Here is a 25,914-nt window from a genome sequence, read left to right as displayed (position 1 = left end):
TGTATGGTCAGTCTTGAGTTGAGTTCTCTTACTCCCTCCGTCTTCATCACACTTATATTCACATCCCATCCACTCCCTCATCGGCTTCATGATCTAAACAAAGGCACACCATTCCTTCACATCCAGACGACAACCACCGTATTTTATTGTATCGACCCATTGATGTCATTTTTCCTATAACTATTCCGTTCGAAATCACTAAACAGGAGATAAAGGGTCCTTTCAGGGCTTGATGGCGCTCAACCAGGAGGATGACTCCAACCTCGAGCGTCCTTCCGACAACGACAACGACAACGACAACGACAACGACAACGGCGATAGTAGCAGCAGCATACTAGCCCAATTGGCTGTAATAGCGCCCGATAAGGCCCAGACTGCAGTGGAGTCTCCTTCAGCGTTACCTTATACCATGTCCTCCTCAGACAGCACCCGCCCTTCCGCACGGCACCCAGTGCAGGATCAACGGCCACCCGAAGTTGCTGCGTCGATACGGGCCGTAGATCGGAACTGGGCCCGAGTGCGGCAAAAGATGATTGGCAACGATAACATCGTACATACCAGCCTGACGTCCCAGCCCTCTTCTCTGAGTGCCCAGACGCCTTTAGACTTAAAGCAGCAGCTTCCACTAAGCAGTACCTTGCGCCCTACCACGGCGCAAGGCACCGATCAGTCGAGGACCTATCCGCCCGCAGAGAGCTCAGGGACCGTCTCCAGTGGAATCCGTAACGTACTTGGCTTCAGGACAGTTGTCGTTCAAAGGACACAGCTCCGAAGGATGGAGAAGGAAATTGAAAAGGCATTGTCTAGGCATAGCAATGAGCAGACCCAACCGAGATCTCGAGCAGTGGCAAGGATCGGCACTGGCACAAGAGGCATGATTCCAGGAGCGCCATACAACCTTTTGGCAACTCAGGAAGCGAATGCTGTGGATAGGACCTTCATCGAGGAGCTATCGGATATTCTTACGCGATGGAAGAGTCTTACGGTGGAGATTCCTTGTAAAACAGAGATTCTTCGAGCCATGTCCAGGATGCTGCAAGCCGATCGCTCAGAGCCATTGTCCCGTATGTATTGCTATTCAAGGTGCATTAGGGATACCACGCCAGAAAGCTCATTCTTTCACGGAAATTAATTTTGTGCAATGTTGTCATGGACAGGTGTCGATTCCACCACTGTACTAAATCTGTTTGACCAGATGAGACAGCAATATCCACTGCAAAGCGAACCAGAAGACATGCAGGATGTGCTTTGGTGTCTTAGTCTCCTTTCACTCAAATACTCATGCAAGAAGGTAGTATGGGAATCGGGGCAAGGGCTGCACAAGCTTTGTTGATGTGAGGCGGCTTTATCAGCGGACTAAATTCTGGCATTTGTTTTCCCTTCAAGGATCGAGTCATTGCTACTATACAGGAGCTTCTGAGACCCAATACGCTCACGGCAACAGTACCGCTATCGTCACGGAATATTCAGGCACTCTTAGCATCATTGGTAAAGCTACTCAGCGAGCAGGCGAAATACCCCCAGGAGACTCAGGACGTCCGAATCATTACGCTGGTAACAAGCGTGATGGATCGCATGCGCATCGGAGATTTGGGCATCGGCGAGAACGTCGGCAGTGATCAGCATTTGCAGGAGTACCTCGCGCAGGCCGCCTTTCTAAAGGGTCTTATTGAATGCTTACGATTGCGCGATCACGACATGGTCCGTTATCTGGTCCATGAGATGATACCTGTAAGAATCGATACACAGGATATATGCAAATTAGCATTTTGTAAATCCTTCATGCTTACTAACTACCTTATCTTATATATTCGTAGAGATATTGGGTAGAGCCGGTCTCCGAGTATCCATTGGCATTGGATGAAGCGGTGCTCATCTTTGGGCAGGCGGCGAGCGAGCTGGTCTTGAGCGCCCCCGTCGCCTACATGGACGGATCGGAATCAACAAGGTCGCTTATTCTCGATCTGACAACGATTCTTGAGGAATATCTTCCGCCAGCTGGACTGAGCGGGTTTGTCTCCGATTATGCAATTGCGATGCTCTTAAAATTTGTCCTGATGATATTCTCCATCGAGTTCCCTGAGGATCTGCAACACGAGAGAATATTCTCGGAGAACCTGGCAATATCAAAAGATATCCAAGAAGCAAGTCCTCGCGCTTCAGTATCCACTGAACACGAACCAGAGAATCTCTCAAGGACGCCCCCAAGATCACCCCTCAGCCCCAAAGTCAGCGGGGAATATTTCCAGGCGCGCTCAATGCCACCACATGATCCAAACCGCACAATGGGCGAGCGTTCAAATCCATTACTACAGCGCGCGCGGTCTTACTTTGATGCTCTTTGGGAAAACGGGCACCGAGATATCATTACGCAGCAACTAAAGGCAGAGGTAACGACGGTTCAAATGTCGATGGGCTCTGTTACATTTTTTATTAATATTTTTATTTTTCATTGCTATGAACAGAGTCTGTTAACACTCCAAGTCTTACCTTCTAGGTCGAAAACATATCATTCCGGAGGCTGGTTAGCTTATACCATCGGGTTGTTCTTGGGTCCGTCAACGAGATGAGCTCACCCATACTAGCCGCGACGCTGAACACCTTTTTCAATGTATGTTTAAGCATATTCTGTATACACGTCTGTTGTCCTTGGATCCAATTATAACACCTTTTTATTCTATTTTATTTTATATTTTTTAATTAAAACAGAAGCTTGTCGCTCATCAGCCAGAACCGAGCGAGCGTTTGTCGAGGCTACTGCGGCAACTTTCTACAGTGCATCGTGCAGCATTCTACAAGCCCATGATCGCATGCGTGGCTTCAGATTCCACTCAGTTTGTCACGGATTACCTGTGTGTCCTTTCCTGTTTGGAGATACATATGGGCTTAGTAGATCTCTATATGAGGGATGCCGATATGTTATCTGTCATCGCCATGACGGACGTTGGCCCTGAACGACCAAGGAACGATCCTCACACTCAGACGCTGAAGTGGGGGTCTTGCACTGTTGGTCAATGCGTCATCGTCCTAGAATTTATCTATGCAATCAAGAGGCTCGCGAGGAGCGGGGACAAATATCAAGTCGAGGTCGGAAAAATGTTTCTGATCGACCTGGAGAGGAAGCTGGGCTTGTACCTTTTGTCTAAGGTATGTATAGCATAATCTTTGATCCTTCTTTCTAAGCTGTTATAAGACAGCCGGTGCCAGATATTCAGCATATATTAATGACGATCGCCATCTGTTTTAGGAAAAGAAAATTCTTGTCCCCCGGCCTATGCGCGTTTTGCAGTGTCGGATTTTTTACGAGATTCGTATGCTGTGTAAAACTATCCACAGGTAGGCGCCGTCGCTCAGACGAGCTTGATATGATTATCCATTGTGGCACATTACAGCGGATTTTTCTTTAACATCTATTCTCTACACGGCAGACCCGGCTGGCTTCCACGGATACTAGATTGGGCCATCAACTATAAGGCGCCGGCAGGAGCAGGAAACGCGAAAGGTGGTCCTTATGCCATCCCAGAAACCATGCGTCTGCGTATCAAGCACATCTATAGCAGCGTGGACAGTTTAGTGGGCGAGGTATGCCGCAATATCTTTAATAACTGGGAGGTGATTTCCTTATCAAATTCCATCCTCACAAAATCCCGCTTTAAACATTAGCGAAAAGACCGATATACCGTCAAGGTCACGAATACAACTAATCACTCTAACGAGACGAACTCAAATACGACTAAGGGACGCGAAAGCACCACAGAGCTATCCAAAACCGCCAACGTGCCAGCCAAGAGCAATGTTCTATTGCAGCCGAAACGACTGAGCCGAATGGGGGATATCAGGATGGACGAAACAGTGGCGACTCTGAAGCTGCTCATCACTGTCCATTCAGCCATCCAAGTCAGCGAGTACCTCAAACTTATTGAACCACTGTGGAATGTCTATCTACTTGAGTCTCATCCTAAAGTGGTGTCGTCCGCGGCGTTTTTGTTCGTCAAGTGCGCTGATATCGCGCCCAAAACGATCTACTCTATAATCTCACGCGACTTGAGCAGGTATGTTGCGGTAGAATATGTAGGTTGATTTCATTACTCATCGCAGATTATAAATAGCTAACATTTAATAATTTCCTCCGCTTCAATAGTGAGGATCCCTTCAAACGTCTGTCGACTGTGGAGAGGCTCAGTGCTATTTTCGAACATCGTAACGAGCTATTGCTGCAGCCGTACGTCATTGACCCTTCTGCACGAGGTCCATTTCGCGCCATAAACGTACAGGTCCCATTCGTCTCCTCTGAAGTTGGCAGCAACCGGTACACGATGGACGAGCCGCGATGGCTAACGGAATTGAAGAGCGTTGGCAATTTTCCTGTCGACATTCGAAACCGTTTCGAGGAACTTGGGTGGGGCGAAAGAGGTCGACTCGAGAAAGAGATGATGAGGCGTGCCCAGACGCCACTGATGTTGTCATGGACCGGCTATCTAGACGAAGACTTTGAGAACAAGACAAACTTTGGGCGAACTCACACAGTGATCCCTAAAGACAGACACGCTACTGTGCTGGTTCCAGTCCTCAACTCTCTCAACATGGCGACTATTGATCTGCTGGACGACAGCACGGTTGGCGTCCGTTCAGCAGCCATCGATTTTCTTTCCAATTATATCCGAAACGAGCCGGTTGTATTTGTCCGATGGCTGCTTGCGGAAATTGTTCAGGCAAAACCGGAGCGACAAAAGGCCCTTATCTCTCGACTCCATCTGCTCCTCAGTTCAAGTTCTAAATTGCCACCTGGTTTCTCTTTTGCGCTGTTCAATCACCTTTTGGGCCTGCTCAAGTGGTATCAGAGGAGCTCGAGGCCATTAGGAATGGATATGATAGAGGCTGTTCTTCCCCTCCTGGCTGATATTGTGTCGTCCACCAATGACATTGTCTTCAAGGATCTCAAGAGGAACAAAATCGACGTCTTTTTTTCGAACCTGGGTCGTTTCTGGTTCAGATCCAATATCACACCCGAGTCCATGTTTCCTCACGGACTTTCGAATACAGGCAACGTTCTAGCGCTGCTGGCCGTCCCTCGCCAGTTGTTCCAGATGACAATTATCAACACCAACCAGATCCAATTCATGACGAACTTTCTCGTCCGGTTTCCTCTGGAGGCTCCCGATATCAAGAACAGTATTGGTCGATTTAGCAGGATGCCAAGACTCGATGCGTCGGAATCCGCCATCAATCCCAAGCTGGAGGATAATCAGTACCTTCCAGACGTGTTCAAGGTCAAGACGCGTTTTGTCACGGCCATGTCACTTCAGGATCGAGGCATTCGTGGTCTATCATCTCTGCGCGCACGAGCCTGGCTGTGTTTCATTCTCAATCTGATTCAGCGCATGCAAAAGGATGACGCCGAACGTTTAGAACTCATGAATATCTTCAACGGCGTCAACGTGATCTTGCTGGAGCATGGTGATGACCTGGGCATTGTTGGGCAGGCACTGGATATCTATATCACGGCAGCAACTCGTCTCAGGCGTTTTTTCGCGCTGCAGAATGGCTATATGCTAATATTTCCAGCTCTGTTTAAGATCTATTGCGATTCTTCGACGATACGCGTTGTGCAGGACACAATCGACGCCGCTTTCTACCGGTTTTATCTGCTTCATCAAGAAGCGTTCGTTCTCCAGAGTCTGGGGGCGGTCGTGCCTCTGATGCTACGCAACATGTCCAGCCAACAAGCGGACATTATGGCAACATGTCTATTCGGGTTCTTGGAAGCGCTTCACCAGCCGACGACTACCTACCACTCGAAAGCCCTTGGAGTTCCATCGCTAGCAGAGCCCTATCATGAAAGCAGCAGCTATGGCGGACCTCAACTCGCAATTCCAGACTGGATGTCCCCTTTCATTCCAAAGGACTCGAAACTTTTTCAAAGCAGCAACCTGCTTCACAAGCGGGAGTTTACCATTGCTGATTCAATCAAGCTGTTTCTTGCAGTCATTGCCTTCGATCCTGGTTCCGTTCGATCCGAGCAGTTTGTCCGCGTTCTAAGGCAAATTATGCCATTCTTTCTGGAAAGAGAACCACAATTGATGACCAGTGGACTGGATAGCCTTATCGAGGCGATTTCCAAATTTGCCAGATCCTCGAAACCGCTTTTGCCTCAATCCTTTGTTCCCCCTCCTGTCGTTCCCAGGCAAACTCAAGACACTGAGGACGGCAAATGTGATGTCAGCCGGTTCGCGCTCTTCCCGAGTCCTCTGGCTAAGAACCAAGCTGTCAAGGGCAAAACCTGGGCCCAAAATGATCGTGTTGCAATCAAACATGAGTTTCTGTGTCTCATCCAGTTGTTCTGCGATCGTGGCGGTCAATTGGCGGACAGTCAGCACCAGCAAATGGCGGGCTTAGTACGGTCCATCGTCAAAGATTACACATCGCTAAAGATTCCATGTACCATGGAGTGGGTCAAGGATTATATCCGTAGCGTTATTCTTTCGGCGCACAGCCTGCAACAGGGATGTCGTGCAATGCTGTATCTGGTGGTCCAGATTGCGGGCTTTCTTCGAACGCACTACAAGTCGATTGATTTTTCTGGATTTCTAGATGGACTATTGCTCGTTGCGGAGGACGACCGACGATATTTGCGAGGATATCCCGAGCTGGCCCATGTATTCCATGATAGGGTTGTCGGTCCAGGTCTTGCACTGGCTGCGAAAGGCCACTGGATTACGGATTCCGTGCATGTCTCTCAGGCCAAATTCTGCAGCAGCCTAGTGGATTTGATCCTTTCAATGATCAGTAACGCGGATATGGACACGATCTCTGAACTCGAGCAAGCTACTCCAACACCTCGTTTCATGGCATACGTCATTGTCCCAATGTGCCTCCGCTTCAAAACTCGCTTTCAATCTAACTGCATGGACATTTTGGAGATGCAGTTTTGGTTAAGGATGCTTGGTCTCACCGTTAAGGCTGCTGAGTACTACCCGGCCTTACGGAGATCCTCCCGGACGACAGGGCTGTTTGCTCCGGTCCTCAATGCTGCCAGGGTGGGCAGGAAGAGGTCATCCTTCGACGTATCCGGACCGATGTCGCCACAGCAGCTCGCTCCTTCTGTCGGATTGCCGCTCTCCGCCAGTGTCATGTCCCAAACACCTGCTCAATCTAGAATCTCACCTCATGCACACAAGGATGACCAACCCGTGGACGACCAACATCATCAGCCAGAGCACACTATGAATGCGTCTCCAGGACTTTTGGTGGATTTCATTGCACTTCGTATCATCATTGTCCGAGCAGAGCGATATCTTTCATACTACCCTGGCTGCTGGCTGGATATCTTCAACATCGTGAAGCGTTACTTTTCGGTCCATGCCCATTTGACGAGCTCTCTCTTGGGACAAGTTACCATGAAACATGGCCACCAAACTAGCCATGGTGGCTCTGGCCCATCCTCGCCCAGCATTGCCACTCCCTTTCCTGCGACTCCACGTCTGGATGGTCCCCGCACACCCGATGTGAGGCACACGGGAGGCGGACTATCTCCATTCCCAGGGTTTTTCCGTTCCACAAGCGACATAATACCTGTCTTAGGTCCCAACGTCGCTAAAGAAAATGTCCCCGCAACTGCTCTTGGATATCTACTTTGGACATTTGCAGAGACGATCCTTTTCAGTCGCGTACCTCTTATGATCATGATGCGTCCTTTTCTTATGGATCAACTTCGCCTGATGAAGGATCACCAGTCCCAGGCACTGTCAGCGCGTCTCGGTCGATCAACTAATAGCTCGGGACCAAATTTCCCAGCATTTTATTGGCCTTCTCCCGCAGCTCCTCCTTCAGGCAACTCTGCATCTGGAGGGTCATCGCCGTGGATGTCGCCATTGCATCTCAGAGGCGATGGTGGAACAAACGAAGGTTTTCATGGCCGAGACTCCGAGATTGTCGGGCAACAGCAGCGGGCGGATCGCCGGAAGCAGTGGAAAAGCTGGAGCAAACCCACTCATACCATGAGTGCGTTCACAGCGATCGAGAGACCGCTTCAGGGCCTTGCAACGTCCATGTCGCCTCACTTGTACTCCGCAGAACACCAGCATCAGCACAGCTTCATGTCTGAGACCTCTGAACAAGGCGGCAATGTGAACGCCACGATGCCCAAGACTCCTCGAACTCAATTGCGTGGCCATGGCAGGCATCATAAAACAGAGTCTGAAGCAAAGAATGCTGAGGATACTCTGCCAAAAGTCCTTGTCGACCGTGCCAACAGATCTCTAGCTCACGTCAGGGCAATGCTCAATACATCCTCAGATGGGATGACGATGGCTACGGAGTGTGGAGTGCCCATGTATCCGGAAAAGAGGACGGCATTGGTATCGACTGGCCTGTCGCCGTCTATGGCTCGGTACACCGATCGACGGGACTCGTCTCAGTTTCCCAACGTAGGTTCCAGCCACAACAACGAACATCAGTTTCTACAACCAGGAAAATACGAGAGACAGCCTGTCAGCCCCGGATTCGGATCTATGTTTTTGGCCAGAGAGGCTGCGCTCAAGGCGCCAGCGCTGCCATTGCCGGACTCAGCAATACAGAGTCCATCAGCAGCCCAACATTCGATGACGTTAACTGTACCCGGGACCACTCCGGAAACCAACAGTAGACCCACCTTGAACGTCATTACGAGCAGTATGGGCGTATCCTCGCCCTGGAGCAGTTCGGAAAATGCGAGTGGCGGACGCAGCTTTATTCTTGGCAACCCTCCGACTGCGCTAAACCAGCAGGCTGGGGAGCCATCCTCTCCAGCATCGGCTATCCTGACAGCAGTCGGCATCCCCTGCATGCCAGTCAAGAAGAATCGCAGCATTCTAAAGCCAAGGATTATCACGACCGCACCGCCAAAAGCAGATCCTAGTCCGCAACTTCAGGCGTCAGCCGAGCTACCATCAGCCTCTGTCCAAAGTCCGAATCCTCATACACAGCACAATGTGCATCTAATTAGGCGCATGGATAGTCGGAACACTGAAGACGGAGTCAGTTTGGTGAGCGGAGGGATAGCTCTTGGTAGGCGGCCGAGTATTTCGTCCGAGGAGCAGGAAAATTACAGGGTGGCGTGCATTCATGCAAGGACTAAGATATTTATTCAGAACATTGAAGAGGAGACACGGATCGTTCTGGCTTGCTTCCCTTCGGTATTTTCGATCGGTTATGCACCGCCTCCATCTGCTACTGCTGCTGCCTCAGGTAGTGTAGCAACAGCTGCTATCCCGGTCGTCCCGCCAACCGAGATGGCTGCTGTCACCGATGAATACCAACCTACGCAGCATGATGGACACCAGACGGAAGGAGCCTCTGAAGTCCAGCCAAATAATCAAGCCCGTGTCAGCACATCGAGTCTGACGGTTCCCAGTCGAACAACCCCTTCAATTACCATCCAGGATCAATCTTATCTCGCTCCATCTCCCATCCATCCACTTCCATCGGCGCTGGATGGCGGGGAGCATCTGTTCCGGACGAGTGCGCATCGTCCAGAATCCGAAGATGTTTCCCCTTACAGGGTTGGGTCATCTCCACACAACGTTGCTAAGGAACGACGGTCCAAGAGTGTGATTTTCCAGCGGCTACCTTCCATGGATAACACCGCCGGTGTTGGCAGTAGCACTAATAATGTTCCTATCTCAACCACTTACCCAGCTGCGCTGGTTGCTTCAGAGGGAAGACGTTCGCCCGCTCGTATGAGCACGCCCCCAATCCTATCCATCACGCTCTCTTCGCCTCCCCCGCAGCTGACGTCTACAGTATCGGCAGTATCGTTGAGTCCATCCTTGTTATCATCAACTTCTGGGCTCAGTGGATCTTCGACAAACCAAGGTGCGAGCCGGACTCTGGGCTATTCATCGATCAGCATCAGTCCTGTGGCAACTGTGGAAGAAGATGAAGAGGAAAAAGAAGAAAAAGAAGAGGAAAAAGAAGAGGAACTCGATTCAAGTTCCTCTGCGCCTGTTCAAATGACTCTGCCGTACAAGAGTCGGTCGAGCAACGCTCCAGACAGCCAACCATCCGCCATAGTGGGACTGGGACTCAATGTCGATGCAGGAACCGAGGGCAGCCAAAAAAGAAATATCCCTTGAAGAATCAAGCAAGGGTCCATTAATCAATTAATTACTTAATTCATTCACTCATTCATTCACTCATTCATTCCTGTACACGAATTCAATATAGAGACAGTCATGACCATGTACTTTATTTGCTAATGAAACCATCACTCCAGATCGACAAAGCAAGTTTCATACCCCTAATCCGAAGATGAATTTGCTTTTCGAATACAAAAGCGCATTCACTTGGTCATACAAGCAACACTGAAACTTAGAAAAAAAAAAAAAGCATTTGCAATATATATTTTTTTGTGCTCTTGGTCTGGGCGTCTGTGCATTGAAGCTGTGCGACTGCGCCACCTGTGCATGAACCTTGATCACGCGAATAAACGCTAGTGTACAAGAGGTAAATATTCTATTCAAAGAAAACCATGCAGCCCTCTCCGTATTCATCAAACTCATCCGGAAGACTAGACCCGCCCCTCAACTTCTTTTGTCCAGCTGGTTCCGGCAGTTGGTTTCCATGGTAGTGCTGATAGCAGCGCTCGCGCTCCTGTTCTGCATGCGACATAACGGAGAACTGGTTGCGGTACACTATTCGCTGGCCGGGAGAGCGCGATGGAGATGACGGCCCAGAGCCATAGTAGTTCGGGTCCAAAGGCGGCTGTAATCCAGAAGGCATCATCGAAGATATGGGTGACGAGGAGTCGGGATATTCCATTAATGCAAATGGCGATCCAAATCTGCTGTTTCGAACATCATACTGGTATTGGAAACTCGAAGTCGCCTGACGAAGTGGGGTTGATACACGGACGCTATCCTCTCGACGATTGGCATAATGAAGCTGCTGGCTGCTATAGTTGTCACTGTAGCCCGACGCGGGCAATGTACTCGGTAGTCCATCGCTACGATGTACGCCTCGAGGGCTGCCGTTCATTTCATAGTATGGGTGTATCTGGACAGGACTGCCAGAATCAGTGCCATTGCAAGAATGAGATCTGTCAACAGCATGCCGATCTGGCTGAGACGGTAGTAGTGTATGGTCGCGTCCCTGATGCAGTTCGAATTTGGTTGGTGAGGAGAAGCGTGATGATGGCAATGGCGATGTCGGAGGATGTCGAAATTGGGAAGCATGGTTTAGCGATGCGAGACGTAGTGGGGTGGGGTGCTGGTACTGGCGAGGAGCGGGCTGCAACAAAAGCCTCGACTGCAGCATTTCATCATACATCACAGACGCCGTTGAGCTCGGTAGGTCGATGGCAGCCCCCTTTGTGGCTTCTTTCCTTCCTGCTGCCTGTTCCTCCGCCAGGATGTCCTCCAGTTTGCGCTTTAAAGAACCCTTGCCGAGCGCCGATACAGTCTCGATGCCTGAAAATGCAAACCCTCGTCTCAGATCGGCGCCTTGGGCTCTAGCGAAAGCGCCTCTACCGGCACTCGGCGATTTCAGCAGCTTTACAGCATCCTCCAAGCCATCTTTGTCCCCTTCGCTCGATCCTTCTGATGCACAGTCCTCCTTCGTAGGAGTCGCTGCTGGTTCAGCCCCGTCTGTAAACACGCTAGTCGAGGGTAGATGCAGACAGATAGGGGTTGTGGCCTCTGACACCTGTGAACCAATAGCTGAATCCTCCAGAAACCGGTCGTCCGGCTGTGTAATATCGGTCGCCACTTGACTCGTTGGATTAGGCTCTGAAACGTATACTCTGTCAGAAAACGGCGCCCAGAATCCATTGTTGTGATCTGTATCCGTTTGCACAAATGTGTCATCCACGCTCTTGGGATTCGTATTTGATATAGTCTCTGGTGTCAAGATAGCAGTGTCCGCCGCATGTGTCGAACACTCTTCTTCGCCTGTCTCCGATACACCTAGCCTTAACATCTCCGAGGATAGCTGATCATCCTCTCCTTTGTGCTCATACTGGATCTTCGTCTCAGCCTTTACTTGCCTCACACAGGTCTCGATTGAAGTCCTATCGCCTCCTTCGCCAGCATCGATGACCTTAGCCTTGTCTTTCACTGCGACTCTGGCTATCTCCTGACACTGCAAGTCAGCAACCACTCTATCAGATGGGTGTCTAGTGCCTCTTCCTGAGGCGTGATTGCCTGATTGCCGGGGCTCTTGTTGATCGCTGGCCTTCTTTAGAGCATTTGTCTCGCGATCTCTCGATGCTTTCGCAATAATGTTGCCATCACCGTCGATTCCGGTTGCTTTGCCTGCCCTCTCCACGTTTTCCAACAGCGAGTTTGAAGGCCGTTCTTCCTGTGTTGTGTCATGGACGCTACATTGTGATACTGGCTTTTTTGGTTTCCGCTGGAGAAGGTGTAAAAGCTGATCCAGTTGTTCGAACTTATTTCTTTCTTGCGCTTGGTGTCGATGCTCAGCTGAGGCAATATGCTGCGCCGATAAAGACGACGGAAATGAAGGAGATGACATTAGCCACGCTCGTATAATAGCGCAGCCATGTAGCATTGTCAAAATTCCATATCATACCTTATCAAAATCGCCAAAATTCATTCGGCAATTCTCGCAGTAGCCCTTCTTGCGATAATCCTTTACGACGGTAGCAGTAACTGAGGGCTCCTTGACTGTATTGGCTTTCAATGAGTGTTCATTTACCGGTCCATGTAATTCCCTGGTTGCCTGGGTTGGGACGCTTTGGCGAGACGGTGCCTCAACTGAAGTGACAGCCACTAATGGTGCGATAGCAGGCCGCCCTGGTCTTGCGACGGCTACATTGACGTCTATGGTGCCTAAGGGCTCTCGTTTGCTGAAGACTGAATTTGATTGTATGCTGTGTTTGCTCAGCTTAAGTACATTCGCTGGACGCACGAACTCTGTTTTCTTGATATCTGGCACTATGCCTGCCTCCCCTTTGATGGCGTTGAGGGCTCGCTTCCCAAGCTGCTCTAGAATAGGATCCTGTATATTCCGAATGCCATGCATAGCCGGCGTCTTGTTGACTGCTGAACTTGTCGAAACGATGTTGGAGGTAATCGAATTGACGAGACCTGAAGCGAGAACGGATGCCGATGGCGATCTCTGTAAAATGGGCCTCGAAGTCGTGTTTCGAGGAAATCCTTCTCCATTTTCGCTACCTTTCTCCTTATTGTCGGCGATATAATCATTGTGATTGTGATTGTCGTTGGTTTTGGATGTATCCTTGGCTGCATCTTTGGCTGCATCCTTGGCGTCCTTGCTCTCTTTAACCTCTTTTGTATCCTTCGCGTCCTTTGATCGATTGTCGATACATACGAAGGGTGTTTTGTGGGTAGATTGAACATAGATCCTTGGCCACGGATAGGGTTTTTCGGCATCTTTGGGATAGTCATACGCCAAGATCGTTTGGAAATGTCCTGTGACATCCTCCACCAGCACGTAATTTCTCCTGAGGACAAGGTACTCCGGTCTATACGCATCGTCGTTCTGAGTTGTAGTCAACCCATAGACCTTCTCGTGTTGAAGATAATCCTGTAGATTTCGGTTCTCGTTCTGCGTCAACGGCTCGATCAACAGAGGCCCCATAATATGGATCATCCGATTCAGGCTCCATATCTTTATACCGAAGCTGAGCGCCTTCACAAGAATGCTGTTTTCGGCACTCGGGGAGGGCGTGATTGTTGACGGCTTGAGAGGTAACTTCCCCGGGGCGGTGCTTGGGGGTTGAGGCTGGGCATGGCTTTTTAGATTGATATGCTTATTTTGCGCAATGGTATCCTTGTTAGGTATAGGACTGGTAGTAACAATATGGGTCACGTCGTTCGAAAAGAATTTCGTTACGGTCTATGCAATCACGACAGTGTATATACGGTGTGTAAAATTAACGGTCGTGAACATATCTTCATCGATCCCATCAGAAAGACTAAGCATGGTGACTTACGGCGTTGTATACTGCAAGAGTTTTTGCAAATTTCTTGACTTGAAGAGGGTCGACATTGTGAAAGTAAAACTTGAAGGTCGGTAATACTTTAACTAGACTCTGGATCCATTCGACAGTGCCGTGCGGATAATGTGTGGGCTGAGTCGGTTGCGTTGGTACCTGGGGCTGTGATTGCAACTGAGAATTAGGATGAGGTTGCGTTGAGATAGGACCCTGCGATTGGGGAGGACGCGGTACAGCCTGAGGGTGGGGTTGCGTCTGAGAACGTGACGCTGCCTTGGGAAGGGATAACAATTGGGTGCGAGGTCCTGCTTTGGTGACAGAGTCTCCTCGAGCAGCCTGAGATTGAGTCGGTTGTTCGGGCTTGAGGTCCTTGAATGATGTCGAGTTCGCGCTGGGGGCAGTGGTAAGCTGTCTGACCTTAAGCAATGGGTTGGACGAAGATTGAGTCAAGACATGGCGGTCCTTGAGGTTGGGTGGGTTTGGACCAGGGAAGGGCTTCTGTTGCAGCGCAATCCTGTTTCGTTGGGAACCCTTATCGCCAACAATTGTTGCGTGCCCTGCACTGGGTTTCCGAACAAGAAAGTTGGTGGATGAGACGTATGTCAACGGGATTATGTTTTCCTGGCCCACTTTGAAAGAAGAATCGGCGTGAGTGCCAAGAGGCCCATTTAGTTTTTCGGAGAGAGACTGCCGAGAGGGCTGAATGTTACTATGGTTCCTGGACTCTTGCAGCGGCCCGCGTGAAGGCTGAGGATTCAAGACATGGTCAGCCATGGTTGAGGCAAATCTATCTTATCCCCTTGAAGTCCCGTCCTCGTTTGGCTCTTATGTTCCTGTAAGCGGCGATAGGGTTGCTGAAGGTGTGGATCAGTTTCCTAGGGGACTGATGTTGGCAGAGTAACTCAGTAGAGAACCATTGCAGAAGGGGATGAATGGATGTGTTTGGTGGCAAGGCAAATTAGGCAAGGAGTCAGCGGTAAAAGAGTTGATATCACGTGCTGGACGATCAATGGTGCCAACAGGGCGAACATGTGGAATGCATTCGCTCTACCCAGGGCTTCCTCCTCCTACTTCAGCTCGCATCCCATCTCGAACCCTCCTCTGCTCATTACACCTCATACTTTTTTTTTATACACATCCTCTGTCTTTCCCCCTGGTCCACTTTAGATACCCAGCTCAGACCGCAACAAGGTACATTGAAACACAATCCTACGCCATGCTGTGTCCATACTATTCACTTCGACTTCATGGCCTCTCATGCTGCGATTCGTCTCATGTATCTTGTAGCGCCTGCCCTCTCCTTGCCACATCAACAGCAATAAAGCCGACATAGCATATAGAAAGGCCATGATTACCACCGTTACTCCGCCTGGCTCGATACCAGACTTTGTGCACCCGCCTGTGCCTGGTGAGAGCCACGACCTATACGGGGACAATCATCTCAACTCCATTAAGCTGCCCGTCCCGGTCGCTATCGACAACCCCGCAACCTCCACACAATCTCACTCGACCTCTTTTGTAGACCCACTCGCGGGTGTCGATATTTTGAACGCCAGTAGCAGAAGCAGTAGTAACAGCAGGATCGCACATGAAACATGCACGTTCGCGCCAGCCAGGAACGAATTTGAGCGCGATTCCGTCTCAAAAGCTATTCCTGTGGAATGTGTAGACCATGCAGAGGGATCTTCGGACGACGCCTTGTGGGCCAGGCTTGTTGAGAGCTGTATCAATGGCCAGGCAGAGCTGGTGCAAGATATTTTGACCCAGTCACCGCAGCTCAAGGACTCGATTGACAACATATCCTCGGCGACAGGCATGAACCCCCTCCACTTCGCAGCTTCTCGAGGGCATGATGAGGTCGTGAGGGTTCTGATTGATCATGCGGGAGCAGGTGTGGATGTTCAAGATCGCGAAGGCGAGGTACGCATGTTTAAATGTCCAGCAAATACGCGGCCGTAAATTCCTTGCATTGTAACACCCTTTTTTTGCTCCTTTTAGACTGCGTTACTCAAAGCGTCTTACGCGGGATTTTACTCCATCGTCTGTTTTTTACTGAAGCGGGGCGCCAACGTACACCAGCGAGACATGGATGGATGGACAGCCCTTCACAATGCGAGCTCAAAAGGGTTTATCGATATTGCACAGGTGCTTCTGGAGAAAGGCGAGGCCGATATCAATGCTAGAAGCAAAATGGGACATACTTCACTAAGTAATTCAAGCAATATGCCCGTCAGCATTTTGTACATTGCGTTTGTATCATCGCTCTCAACTTGGCCTCCCACGCCCAGAACTAATCCCATACGCTCGCGGTGGTCCCAAAAACTTAGTTAACGCCGCTTCAAAAGGCAACATCCCTCTGGTTTTATACTTTCTAAACCACGCAAGAGCGAACCCGTTACTCAAAAACACTTTTTCAGAGATGGCTTACGATGTCGCGGCCGCAAACAGCGAAGCATACCTCTGCGACATTCTTCAGAGTAGCGAAAAGCAGCGGTGGAAGGGTAGGTGGTGTCACTGTATCTCAATGGCTCGGTAATGAGATTCAGCGATCTGACCCTTTCTCTTCGGTACTCTAGAGGAACATTCTGCCGAAGAAATATACGACCCTCTTGCTATTCACAGCACAGTTCTGATGACCGTGCACGAAAATCAAAGAGCAGCATCCTCGTTTCCGCTCTCACTCATGGCCCCAAAGTTTTCTGCAAGCGCACTTACTCAGCAGGATGTTTGCGGTCCATGGTCACTCCCCAATGGACGACCCTCGACAAAGGACGACGTCCATCTGCCCCTTGCTGCAGCCTCTGGAGCCTCAAGTACCAGACCGAATATGCAACGCGGGTGGTTTTGGCTAACAGAGTGGGTCGTCGACAAAACGGATCCTAATACCGACAATGAGGGTTGGCAATACGGAAAGTCCTTGACGGATGTGAACCAGCAGTGGTCGGCAATGCCCCCAACCTCCGGCAGCAGCTGGGTGAGGCGCAGAAAATGGATAAGGGTGATGAAGAAACGCATGGATTTAGTCACTACGGCGGGAGGTATTCCTGAGGAAGTGAAAGCTGAACAGTCCCATTGGGCTCAGGAAATGGCTGGAAATTACAGCAAGCGAGCGAAGCTTGCATTGAGGCTAGACGATGGATTTAAGGATAAAGAGCAGGAACTTGCGAGATACCGTCAGGCCATCCAGATACTGCTCAACGGCATCAAATGTAAGTGCGCCGTGCCTTTTCATTTGCTAGCATCGGCTCAAGAATGCCCTGGATGTATAACCCCGCTGCAACTTCTAATGTTTCTGTATTGTATTATTCCATTGTTCCAATGCTCCATTATTATATTATTATATTATTCTATTACTATATTATTCTATAATTCTATTAGTTGATAAGGATTCTGTATCTAAGCAAACAGCCTCGGATATAGTCAAGGAGTATCTGCAGCATGCCGAGGAATTAGCGGACTCTATTAACCAGCGAAAAGCAGCATTAGGAGATTTCCGCCAATTGGACACACCCCGACCCCAAATTGCTTCCCGTTCATCAGAAGGCAGCTCTGGATCAGGCAGTGAACTACGGAGATTAACCCTTCAGAAATCTCGGCCATCAGATGTCGCAACCCTTGAGGAGCTGGTTCATCATCATCCGAACGGAGATAGCGATGCCGATGCCCACTCTGAAGGAACAAGTAATGGTAGTTTTGCCAGCACTACTAACATTGTCAACGCGTATACAGATATTCCAGACGGCATGGCTGCAGACCCACAGAGGCAATCTTCTTTGGAAGGCGAGGAGGCATTGGAGCAGCACCCAGGGAACGATCATGAGACTGAATTCTCGACAATCACTTTATCCTCTGTTGCGATGGGAGACGATCAGGATCTAGCAGTTACTTTCGATGCAACAACTTTGGATACACCAAATCACGACGACATTTTGCAGAGTGAGGTTACAAGTAATCACTCTGAATCATCCAGCATACCTATTCCTGCTCCCAGCCATCCTGTGCCCGAGGTTGCTATTACTAATGCTTCTCCAGCAACAGTGCAAGCTGAACCGTTCCCGATTACTCGCCTGACACGAATTTCAAGGCCGGCGACACCTTCCTCCTCTTCAACATCAATCGTTGCCATGTCGTCTCAAAATAATACGAGAGCGGAATCAGAGCCGGGGTCAGAGCCATCACAGGCCCAAGGCAGCAGTAGGGATGGTCGCACAGGAGCTATGCAGTATCTGCGGCAGCCTCTGACCTCGTTCCCGACGCCTAATGCCTTCCCAAGTCAAGACAGGGCGTCTTCGAGTCGAATCCAGTCGATGCAGACCCCTCAGCCATCACCTCGTCAACAGCCCCGCCAGGTACAGCCTCCGGTCGTGGAGGCGAAATGGGAATCGGACCACAAAGCCATTGAATGCAGAGAGTGCCATAGGAAGTTTTCACTATGGCTACGAAGACATCATTGCCGTCGTTGTGGTCACGTAGTCTGCGATCGCTGCTCGAGCCATCGGGCAATGTTGCACCCATCCATGGTCGTTTTCGATCCTACCTCAAGCGAGGCGTACCTGAATCACCAAATGCTGGTTAGAAGGGGAACCGTTCAGAGCTATCGCGTATGCGACTCTTGCTATACAGCATTGGGACCCGGCCGCTCGTTAAGCCTTGGCGCTGCGTCTGGATTTGGATCGGAATCAGGATCAGGGTTGGGATCTGGTTCACCATCAGGCATGGTACAGCATAACACTGGACCTCAACAGGCACACCGCCGAATGCTCCATGGTGACGCCCCATCGCACCCTACCGGTTACGCATCCAGTGCGCCCGCGCATAACGATGGTAGTCTGGGAGTTTATATGTCAGGCTCAGCCTATGCTCCAGATCGGTCGCACTCTTCTTCCAGAAGTTCGAGTTCATCAAGCTTGCACCCGGTACCAATGGTGCGGAATGCCAGCTCCAGCTCTCTGATGAGCGAATGTCCTGTTTGTGGAGCCATCCTAGCGGGCTTGGAAGGTGGAAAACCGGCTCAAGAAGCCCATGTACAGGATTGTTTAGAGGGTAAATCGGGCCAAGGAAGTGGGCCTGTCCGCTACGTTGGTATGATACGATTGGTCTCTTCACTGCCCATAGTCGACCCATTTTATTTCTCTTGATAACCTTCTAATGCTCTGTATCTTTTTTATTACTTTTATTATTATTATTATTATTTAGTTTACAAGCTGCCGGCCGACTCTCCTTTGATTGATCAAGAATGTGCAATCTGCTTTGAGGAGTTCGTTGCTGGTAAGAGTCTTTACACATTTTTGTTTCGTTTAATAGAAGGTCCGTTTGTACGTCCAGGAATGTGTTCTCACTTTCTGAATGTGTTTACATTGTTACAATGTAGGACGGACAGTAGCGAGACTGAACTGTCTATGCACATACCATCGGCACTGCATCCACAGCTGGCTTCAGCATGGCAATTCGTGTCCGGTGCACTATCGTTAGCACCTGCGGGAATTTGACTAGTTCTCCCACGCTTGGCTAGGCTTGAATACATAAAAAACGACTGATTGAGAAAGAGTTTTTGATTACCTTTGCGCTGGCTGATTAAATCAGAGAATGAACCCTCGCATGATGGATCCCTTGCCGGCATTTTCTTTCGCCTACAACTCTTCCCAAATATCTCAGCGGAAACATGGACAACGCGCTTGATCTTCCCAGGACTGAGGCCGTACAGGCTTGAAAGAACGTGCTCCGTTCCTGAATCTTAAACAATATCGTCCTGTACGTGATTGCTATTGCTGGGGCAGCCGTTTGTTTTTAGTCGCACTTCTCTTTATCATCATCGCCATTGCCATCGCCATCACCACCACTACCATGTCTCTCACTTACGCCCAGGAAATCGAATACAAGGAGGCCTTTGCCCTCTTCGACCCCACCAACTCTGGTGTCATTCAGCCCAAGGCTTTCGCCGACTTCCTTGCTGCAAGTAACAACTCTAACTCAGTTTGCCCTATTCATATCCCATCAACGCATCTATCGTTCGGATGTTTATGGTCCTACTCTACCCCCACCTTTTCATCGCAGACCTACATGCTATGTGTCTTGAGACATATGGTACCAAATGCTACTGTTGGCTATACTTCAATGGCTCGTTTTATTTATTATCTCTATCGATGTCTATACTGAGATATGTAATAGCAGTATATGGATCCCTAGTGCTGCTGAGTGCTGGTCTACTCGCCTCCTAATGCCTTACTTTCTAAATGTTTTCTTTTATATCCGAAATAACAGCTCCTCAATGACCCCGAGTTGACCAAGAACGTGAAGATTCCCACGCAACCCGTGGACTATAAGGCGTTCATTGCGTTGATGGCTAAAAACCACAAGGGTGCCGAAACCTCTGATGAGGCCTATGGCGCCCTGTTCAGGTCAATTAATAAGGACGGCTCTGGTAATGTCTCTGCTGCCGAGCTCCGCACTGCCCTTCAGCATTTTGGCAACAGCTCACTCTCGGAGGTAATGACCCTTTCTTTCTTTCGCAATGCGCATACGATAAATGGACTCATTCTTCACGAAAGTGTTATTAATCGCGAAATTTTTCTAACTGACCTGTATCTTCGCGTTGTATGCTGCGTATACATCTAGGCCGATGTCGATGAGATTGTTCACGAAGCCGATGTCTCCGGTGATGGTCGCATCACTCTTGAGGAATTCCTGAAGATCATGCAAAAGTCCGAGAAGAAGCTGCGTGGCGAGCACGTTCTGTGAGGACCTTTACTTTCTTCAAATATATCTCTCCTTTCTCTCTCTCTCCTCACGGTCGCTGCACTAATCTTCGAATAAACGATATTTGGAAACGCAAAGTTTTGGATGTGAGGGGCGACACATAATGGTATGGTGGCAAAAAATGAGGAAAATGGTGGCGCCCTTTTTCTTTTCTGAGTTCTCTCACTTTCCCCTACTCCTCAACCTTCGCCCTGAACACCTGTCGAGCCGTTCACCTTCGCCAAATCCCCCAAATATAACGCAGCACAACCTCTCCCGGTCAGAAAGATTAGGCAAGGAACGCTACGAGCTCAGGACACCTTATAGGCGAATGACGGAGCAGCAGGATAATACAACTCAGAAGCTGGGCCTGTATCGTCAGCTCATCAGCCAAAACGTTCCTGTCTTGGAATGGCGCTACGAACAGCGGCGAGAAATGCAAGAGATCCTCCCCTCCATCTTCCTCGGCCCCTACTCCGCGACTCGAAATCTCGAGGAATTGAAAAAGGCTGGCATCACCCACATTGTCTCGCTCTGGGACGTCTCTGAATCGCGGATTCTGAAGGTTCATTACCCAGAACACTTTCAGTATCTCCAACTAGAAATTTCGGACGCTGCCACGCAAAATCTCATCACACTTTTTCCCTCAGTCAAGCAATTTATTGACCAGGCGATCTTCAGAGAAAATGGCAAGGTTCTTGTCAATTGCATGAGCGGTATCTCGAGGTCGCCGGCATTTGTGGTCGCCTATCTGATGGAAGCAACAGGCATGGAGTACGAGATCGTGTACCGATACGTCCAGAACAAACGCTTCTGTATGAATCCTAACCCTGGCTTCAGGCACCAGCTCGAGGTATGGATAGCGAAAGAACAGAACAGATGTTCACTTAAAAGCATTCGCATACAGTGCTCTTATCCTCTTCTATTAATGTATATATAGGAATATGGACCAATCTACACGGCAATACAGACAGTCGGATCTCAACCCAAGGAACAGAGGACATCCATGCGGCGGTCTGCTCCAGAAGATGATGACGATGAGGAAATGTATGGACAAGATGCGTCTTTGGCATAAGAAAAATGATGAGATGATGGACTGGTTTACGCGCTTGAGCTGATTTTTTGTTCTACTCTACTTTCATCGTCAACTTGTCTCTCATAGGGAACGTCAGGCACCTCATTTCCGCTGAAAGGGTGTGGTCATTATAACCATAGCCGCCGAAGAGGGCATAGTTCATTTCAAAGAGAAAAATGTTGAAGTCTTGTAAAGTTATATTGTGTTTGATAAACTTTTTACTTATTTACTCTGTGAAGGCCTGCGCTCAATACCTTCTCACTAATCCATGCTAAAACGGCGAACTGTCTTATGATGCCATATAAAGAAGCACTAGGAAGCGTTGGACGGTTATCAGAAAGGGCGTAGGCGATGGAATAGAAAAACAGAATGATGTACGCATTTGTGCTATGCTTAGTCTTTTATGTAGGTGTACTCCTCGCTATTTTAGATGTAGACCTCCCTTTCCTCTCTATGCGCCATGTTCGTCCTCTGTCTTGCTCCCCCTCATCGCAGCACTCTGCTAAAAAGTTAGTTCTTTCCCCATTCTGCACATTTTAAAAATAAATGCACAGCCACTACCGAATCAAGCCTAAAGTGCTTCATTGCTTTATCCTTAAGAATAAGGCTCACTTTTTTTTTGCGCGTGCTGTGCTTCACAAGTCCTGCGTTGAACGCGTTTTAGCTGCGGAAGCAGTAATTCTGAAGGCTCCAGTAAATATTTATGTTTGGAGAGGAGGGCAAGCAGGACTATTCAACATAGTACTTCCTAATGCATCAGAGTAAATCGCTTTAACGCAGGTTCGAAGTGTCCGTCTGGAATCCCCAATTTGCTAGAAATGCGTCGAAAGCGGTTCTCTGAAGTCGCACGTCTATCACTCGAAGAAAATAACATTCTGTTCTGCTGTGTCTTGGTTCCGATGCAGCCGTGTCCGAGTATCATCTCGTTGCTATTCATACTTTTTTTTTTTTTTTTTTTTTTTTTCTTTTTTACACGCCCCTTCCTTCGACGCACCTCATTCTCCCCTTTTGAGGTTGTGCATCCGTAGTCCATTTTTCAGCTATCCGTACTTTTTCATGCCGTCGTCACCCTATTTTTTTTTTTTTTCCCTTCGTGCCGGCATTAAACTTCACACTACATGTCAATGGCGATGGGAAACAAATGCATGCGTCTTCATCGCCCCAAATTTGTACAATGCTATTGTGCCCTTTGGATCTGAACTGCAAGCTCTTCCGGCCCTATCTAAAAATGATTGTTTTCCTCCGCTGATTCTTTGAGTTCTTCTCCTTGTCCTTGTCGGCCTCCTTGATGTCCGCTACCAGAAAGTTTGGCTGTGAAGCCGATAGGACCACCACTTTATCCTCGTCTTTGCTCTTCTGCACCTCCGTTTCTGTATCTCCTACTTTGCCCACGTCGTCATCGTCATCATCACCTTCATAATCGCCTTCGTCGCTATCCTCTAGGATCTCCGGGAACTCTCCTAGTCCTCCTTCTTCTTCATCCTCCTCGTCTTCTACTTCCCCGGTGCCTTCCTCATCTTCGACATCAAAGAGCCAATGGTACTGGAGAATTAAGTTGCGTACAATGTTCTGCTGGTGGCCTAGGTTTTTCATCGATGTTGCGAACGAGTTGGCAGAGTTGCCACCAGGTCGCAAGAGTGTTGGGCCAAAGACAATGGCGAGGTTGGTCGCATACATGTGGTTGACCTCTTCAAAGTCTGTAACTCGTTCCAGGTGTTCAATGACTCTCTTCAAGAGAATGTAGTTAGGAGTGGGAAGGGCGCGAATCAAGTCCTTCATAGTCAACAGTCGCTCATCATAGTCTTCCAGTGCTATTTCGAGAAAACGACAGGGCATCAGCAAATGAAATGGGATGGCGTCAATTCCTCAGAGCATGCATACAACTTACCGGACGCCGCGATCAGCGAATCGTACAGAGCACTGGTCATAACAGCCTCGGGCAACTCGCGCAGGAATTGCTTCAAAGCCCCAGCAACGACATTGATATCCTTCCATTCGTCGCTGTCCAGGTCAACGTTTTCTGAGCCTAAAAAGATGACGGACGTTTATGCTAATTAACTAACAGCAACATTAGGATAAAGATCATCTCTTTGCCCCTTCATGTACGAGGACTCACCAGAATTGAAGCTTAGTCGCAATCTGTTGATGGCAGAGACAGCACCAGGTACTCGATATATTCCAATCTCTTCAAGGCCTGACGAGCAATTCAGTAAAACATACTGTGAGTTCATAAACGAGAAAACGGCGTGCGTTCATGGGGAATGTGTGGAAAAAAATATCACCGAATTGTACCTCGCTTTTCAATCTCGGTAATGCACTTCTCGACGATTAGGGGAACATTCCCCTCGCTCATAAGATGGCGCAACTCCACGCCGAATACTATGGTAAAGCATAAAACGTTATTAGTGCCTCGCCTTTTTTTTTTTTTTTTGGGGGGGGGGGGGGGGGAGGGGGGCGCAATTTGCCTACCAGAGCTCCTGCCCTTACGCTCATTTTCCACAACCACCGGAGCATCCTGCATCTGCTGCGCTGCCTCCATATCGCTTTTTATCGTTTCTTCGTTCTCCAAAAGCGTTCGTCTCTTCGCCGTCGCCTCTGCAGCGGCTTCGTTCAAAATCTTAATCCACTTCAGCATATCATCGCAGTCTAGCGCCTGGAATAGCGATTGACCACCTTCCTCTGTGATAATCTTGAAGACAAAATCGCGCTTCGTATATGTGTATGCGACAGAACAGGTCGAGTTAATCAGATTGATGACCAGGACGGATTTGGGGTTGGACAGTGAATATATGCTTCCTGTTCTAGACACAATCCGTGGCTGTGGCTGGATCGAACGTTGATGGGCTACCCCAAGAGCATCGGCCGCATCCCCAGCGGCTGTTCCACCCATCACCTTCCCACTGATGGCGCTTCCAATTGCCGTGGCGTTGCTGACTGTTGTCGTCGCACTGCTCCAAGAATTGGTGATGGCGAGGGAGATGGGCCGCATGGCACGCATCAAGGTCGACTTTAGGAGTTGATTCTTGACCCGACTTCGGCTCTGCTCCAGCTTGATCTGCTTCTCCAGATTCTTGGCTTGTTCCTGCTGAGCCTTCTGGATCCGACCTTGGGTGTCTTTGATCTGCTTCTCCAGCTTCTCATATTCTTTCTGGTCCCTCTTCACCTTTTCGTGCTGTAGAGCCACAAGTCTTGAAAAGATCTTGATGGGTCGCGAGGATCTTCCGGATAGGTTGGTGGCATTGGATAACTGTCCGTTCGAGCCACCACGCTGGCTGGTGGCTTCCCTCTGGGCTGATTCGCGGACAAGTTTCATAGGCAAATTCGAGCTTGGACCAGTGGATAGACCAAGCCAAGAAGAAAGGGGTGTCGATACCTTTTGTATACTCCGCAACTGTTCCTGCCGTCGTGTATATATCTGGATGAGGTCATAAACATATTGCCGCTTATCAAAATTCACAAGCATAGGCGATTCATAGCACATATCGCGGACATAGCAGCATGTTTCCAGTAGTCGCTCTATCAACCATCCAACAGCCGGTACCAACTCCTGCGATGTCGTGATGGGTTGGTCTGATATGGTCGATAGTGCCGCAGTAGACTCGCGTTCACGCCGTATTGTCAATACGTCTTCGAGGGTTTCGACCGACCCTTTCCGATCTGCTGCCAACTTTATCCAGACTCGAGTAAAAGCCCTACTTTCCGGACTAATCAAAGCACTCACAACAGCGTTCTCGACAAACGAGGGTACTCCTGCTGCAGATGTAGTTCCGGGATCTAGCGGCGTCGTTGTTGAAGACTTGATGTGATCCTCTCCGAACCCTGTCATCGCTCGTCGACTCTCCATGATAACATCCAGCATCTTTTGCATACGGTCGAGCCGGGTATCATATGAAATGCTTGGTGCGGCGATCTGCGAGACCACCCATCCCCGGATGACATGGTGGAGCTTGCACAAGTTCTGCAGGCACATCGGTAGAGAGTTCATGAGCCGCTCCCCGTTCCAATGCGTTCCTGGTGCCCCATTTCTTTGGATAGAATAAAGCGTGTTGTGAATTCCTGTGATGATCGTGTCTTCGTCCGGAGGGGTCGAGCCAAATCTGGGAAGATACCACCCCAAGGGATCGGCTGATTGTGACTCGAGAACCTCAAA

General features: G+C 49.3%; 7 protein-coding genes across 7 annotated transcripts; 5 read left to right on the top strand and 2 right to left on the bottom strand.

Annotated features, from left to right (window-relative positions):
* Positions 1–140: 140 nt before the first annotated feature.
* Positions 141–1,450, top strand: BC939DRAFT_335401 (uncharacterized protein). Its single transcript, XM_051551633.1, has 2 exons — positions 141–1,064; positions 1,158–1,450. The coding sequence occupies exons 1-2, from the start codon at positions 233–235 to the stop codon at positions 1,331–1,333; spliced, it is 1,008 nt and encodes a 335-aa protein (XP_051407308.1). The 5' UTR covers positions 141–232; the 3' UTR covers positions 1,334–1,450.
* Positions 1,451–10,339, top strand: BC939DRAFT_335406 (uncharacterized protein). The gene is made up of 8 exons (XM_051551634.1): positions 1,451–1,731; positions 1,818–2,390; positions 2,498–2,611; positions 2,710–3,147; positions 3,248–3,336; positions 3,429–3,582; positions 3,664–4,052; positions 4,142–10,339. The coding sequence occupies exons 1-8, from the start codon at positions 1,567–1,569 to the stop codon at positions 10,110–10,112; spliced, it is 7,893 nt and encodes a 2,630-aa protein (XP_051407307.1). The 5' UTR covers positions 1,451–1,566; the 3' UTR covers positions 10,113–10,339.
* A 152-nt stretch (positions 10,340–10,491) lies between these two features.
* BC939DRAFT_507550 (uncharacterized protein) lies at positions 10,492–14,728 on the bottom strand (the record flags this gene model as incomplete). The annotated part of the gene is made up of 3 exons (XM_051560893.1): positions 10,492–12,468; positions 12,565–13,854; positions 13,952–14,728. 3 exons carry the CDS (start codon positions 14,726–14,728, stop codon positions 10,492–10,494), a joined length of 4,044 nt encoding a protein of 1,347 aa, XP_051407306.1.
* Positions 14,729–16,224: 1,496 nt separating this feature from the next.
* On the top strand, positions 16,225–19,512 carry BC939DRAFT_335343 (uncharacterized protein). The gene is made up of 5 exons (XM_051551632.1): positions 16,225–16,455; positions 16,531–17,163; positions 17,333–19,036; positions 19,151–19,222; positions 19,326–19,512. Exons 1-5 carry the CDS (start codon positions 16,374–16,376, stop codon positions 19,424–19,426), a joined length of 2,592 nt encoding a protein of 863 aa, XP_051407305.1. The 5' UTR covers positions 16,225–16,373; the 3' UTR covers positions 19,427–19,512.
* Positions 19,513–19,522: 10 nt separating this feature from the next.
* On the top strand, positions 19,523–20,787 carry BC939DRAFT_466512 (uncharacterized protein). The gene is made up of 3 exons (XM_051557651.1): positions 19,523–19,906; positions 20,216–20,440; positions 20,570–20,787. The coding sequence occupies exons 1-3, from the start codon at positions 19,799–19,801 to the stop codon at positions 20,690–20,692; spliced, it is 456 nt and encodes a 151-aa protein (XP_051407304.1). The 5' UTR covers positions 19,523–19,798; the 3' UTR covers positions 20,693–20,787.
* A 233-nt stretch (positions 20,788–21,020) lies between these two features.
* BC939DRAFT_402834 (phosphatases II) lies at positions 21,021–21,764 on the top strand (the record flags this gene model as incomplete). The annotated part of the gene is made up of 2 exons (XM_051552699.1): positions 21,021–21,542; positions 21,630–21,764. The coding sequence occupies 2 exons, from the start codon at positions 21,021–21,023 to the stop codon at positions 21,762–21,764; spliced, it is 657 nt and encodes a 218-aa protein (XP_051407303.1).
* A 993-nt stretch (positions 21,765–22,757) lies between these two features.
* BC939DRAFT_416296 (uncharacterized protein) lies at positions 22,758–25,845 on the bottom strand. The gene is made up of 6 exons (XM_051553006.1): positions 24,759–25,845; positions 24,252–24,608; positions 24,057–24,143; positions 23,881–23,958; positions 23,653–23,790; positions 22,758–23,575 (listed from the first exon to the last, which is right to left on the bottom strand). The coding sequence occupies exons 1-6, from the start codon at positions 25,747–25,749 to the stop codon at positions 22,983–22,985; spliced, it is 2,244 nt and encodes a 747-aa protein (XP_051407302.1). The 5' UTR covers positions 25,750–25,845; the 3' UTR covers positions 22,758–22,982.
* Positions 25,846–25,914: the final 69 nt, after the last annotated feature.

Source organism: Gamsiella multidivaricata (assembly GCF_025024155.1).
Source record: "Gamsiella multidivaricata strain RSA 2152 chromosome Unknown BC939scaffold_98, whole genome shotgun sequence".
Lineage (NCBI taxonomy): Eukaryota > Fungi > Mortierellomycota > Mortierellomycetes > Mortierellales > Mortierellaceae > Gamsiella > Gamsiella multidivaricata.
The sequence above is the reverse complement of the archived record's forward strand: the minus strand, read 5'-3'. Positions and strand labels throughout refer to the sequence as shown.

Bases quoted from the DNA above. Each gene is read 5' to 3' on its own strand.
- BC939DRAFT_335401 (XM_051551633.1), top strand. From the start codon at position 233: ATGGCGCTCAACCAGGAGGATGACTCCAACCTCGAGCGTCCTTCCGAC. The intron at 1,065-1,157 runs GTATGTATTGCT...TGTCATGGACAG, and splicing joins TCGCTCAGAGCCATTGTCCC to GTGTCGATTCCACCACTGTA.
- BC939DRAFT_335406 (XM_051551634.1), top strand. From the start codon at position 1,567: ATGGATCGCATGCGCATCGGAGATTTGGGCATCGGCGAGAACGTCGGC. The intron at 2,391-2,497 runs GTAACGACGGTT...CTTACCTTCTAG, and splicing joins CGCAGCAACTAAAGGCAGAG to GTCGAAAACATATCATTCCG. The intron at 3,337-3,428 runs GTAGGCGCCGTC...TCTACACGGCAG, and splicing joins CTGTGTAAAACTATCCACAG to ACCCGGCTGGCTTCCACGGA.
- BC939DRAFT_335343 (XM_051551632.1), top strand. From the start codon at position 16,374: ATGGCTTACGATGTCGCGGCCGCAAACAGCGAAGCATACCTCTGCGAC. The intron at 17,164-17,332 runs GTAAGTGCGCCG...TAATTCTATTAG, and splicing joins ACTGCTCAACGGCATCAAAT to TTGATAAGGATTCTGTATCT. The intron at 19,223-19,325 runs GTAAGAGTCTTT...GTTACAATGTAG, and splicing joins CTTTGAGGAGTTCGTTGCTG to GACGGACAGTAGCGAGACTG.
- BC939DRAFT_466512 (XM_051557651.1), top strand. From the start codon at position 19,799: ATGTCTCTCACTTACGCCCAGGAAATCGAATACAAGGAGGCCTTTGCC. The intron at 19,907-20,215 runs GCAAGTAACAAC...CCGAAATAACAG, and splicing joins CTTTCGCCGACTTCCTTGCT to CTCCTCAATGACCCCGAGTT. The intron at 20,441-20,569 runs GTAATGACCCTT...GTATACATCTAG, and splicing joins GCAACAGCTCACTCTCGGAG to GCCGATGTCGATGAGATTGT.
- BC939DRAFT_416296 (XM_051553006.1), bottom strand. From the start codon at position 25,749: ATGAACTCTCTACCGATGTGCCTGCAGAACTTGTGCAAGCTCCACCAT. The intron at 23,959-24,056 runs GTACAATTCGGT...ATTGCTCGTCAG, and splicing joins TACCGAGATTGAAAAGCGAG to GCCTTGAAGAGATTGGAATA. The intron at 23,576-23,652 runs GTAAGTTGTATG...TTCTCGAAATAG, and splicing joins TTCGCTGATCGCGGCGTCCG to CACTGGAAGACTATGATGAG.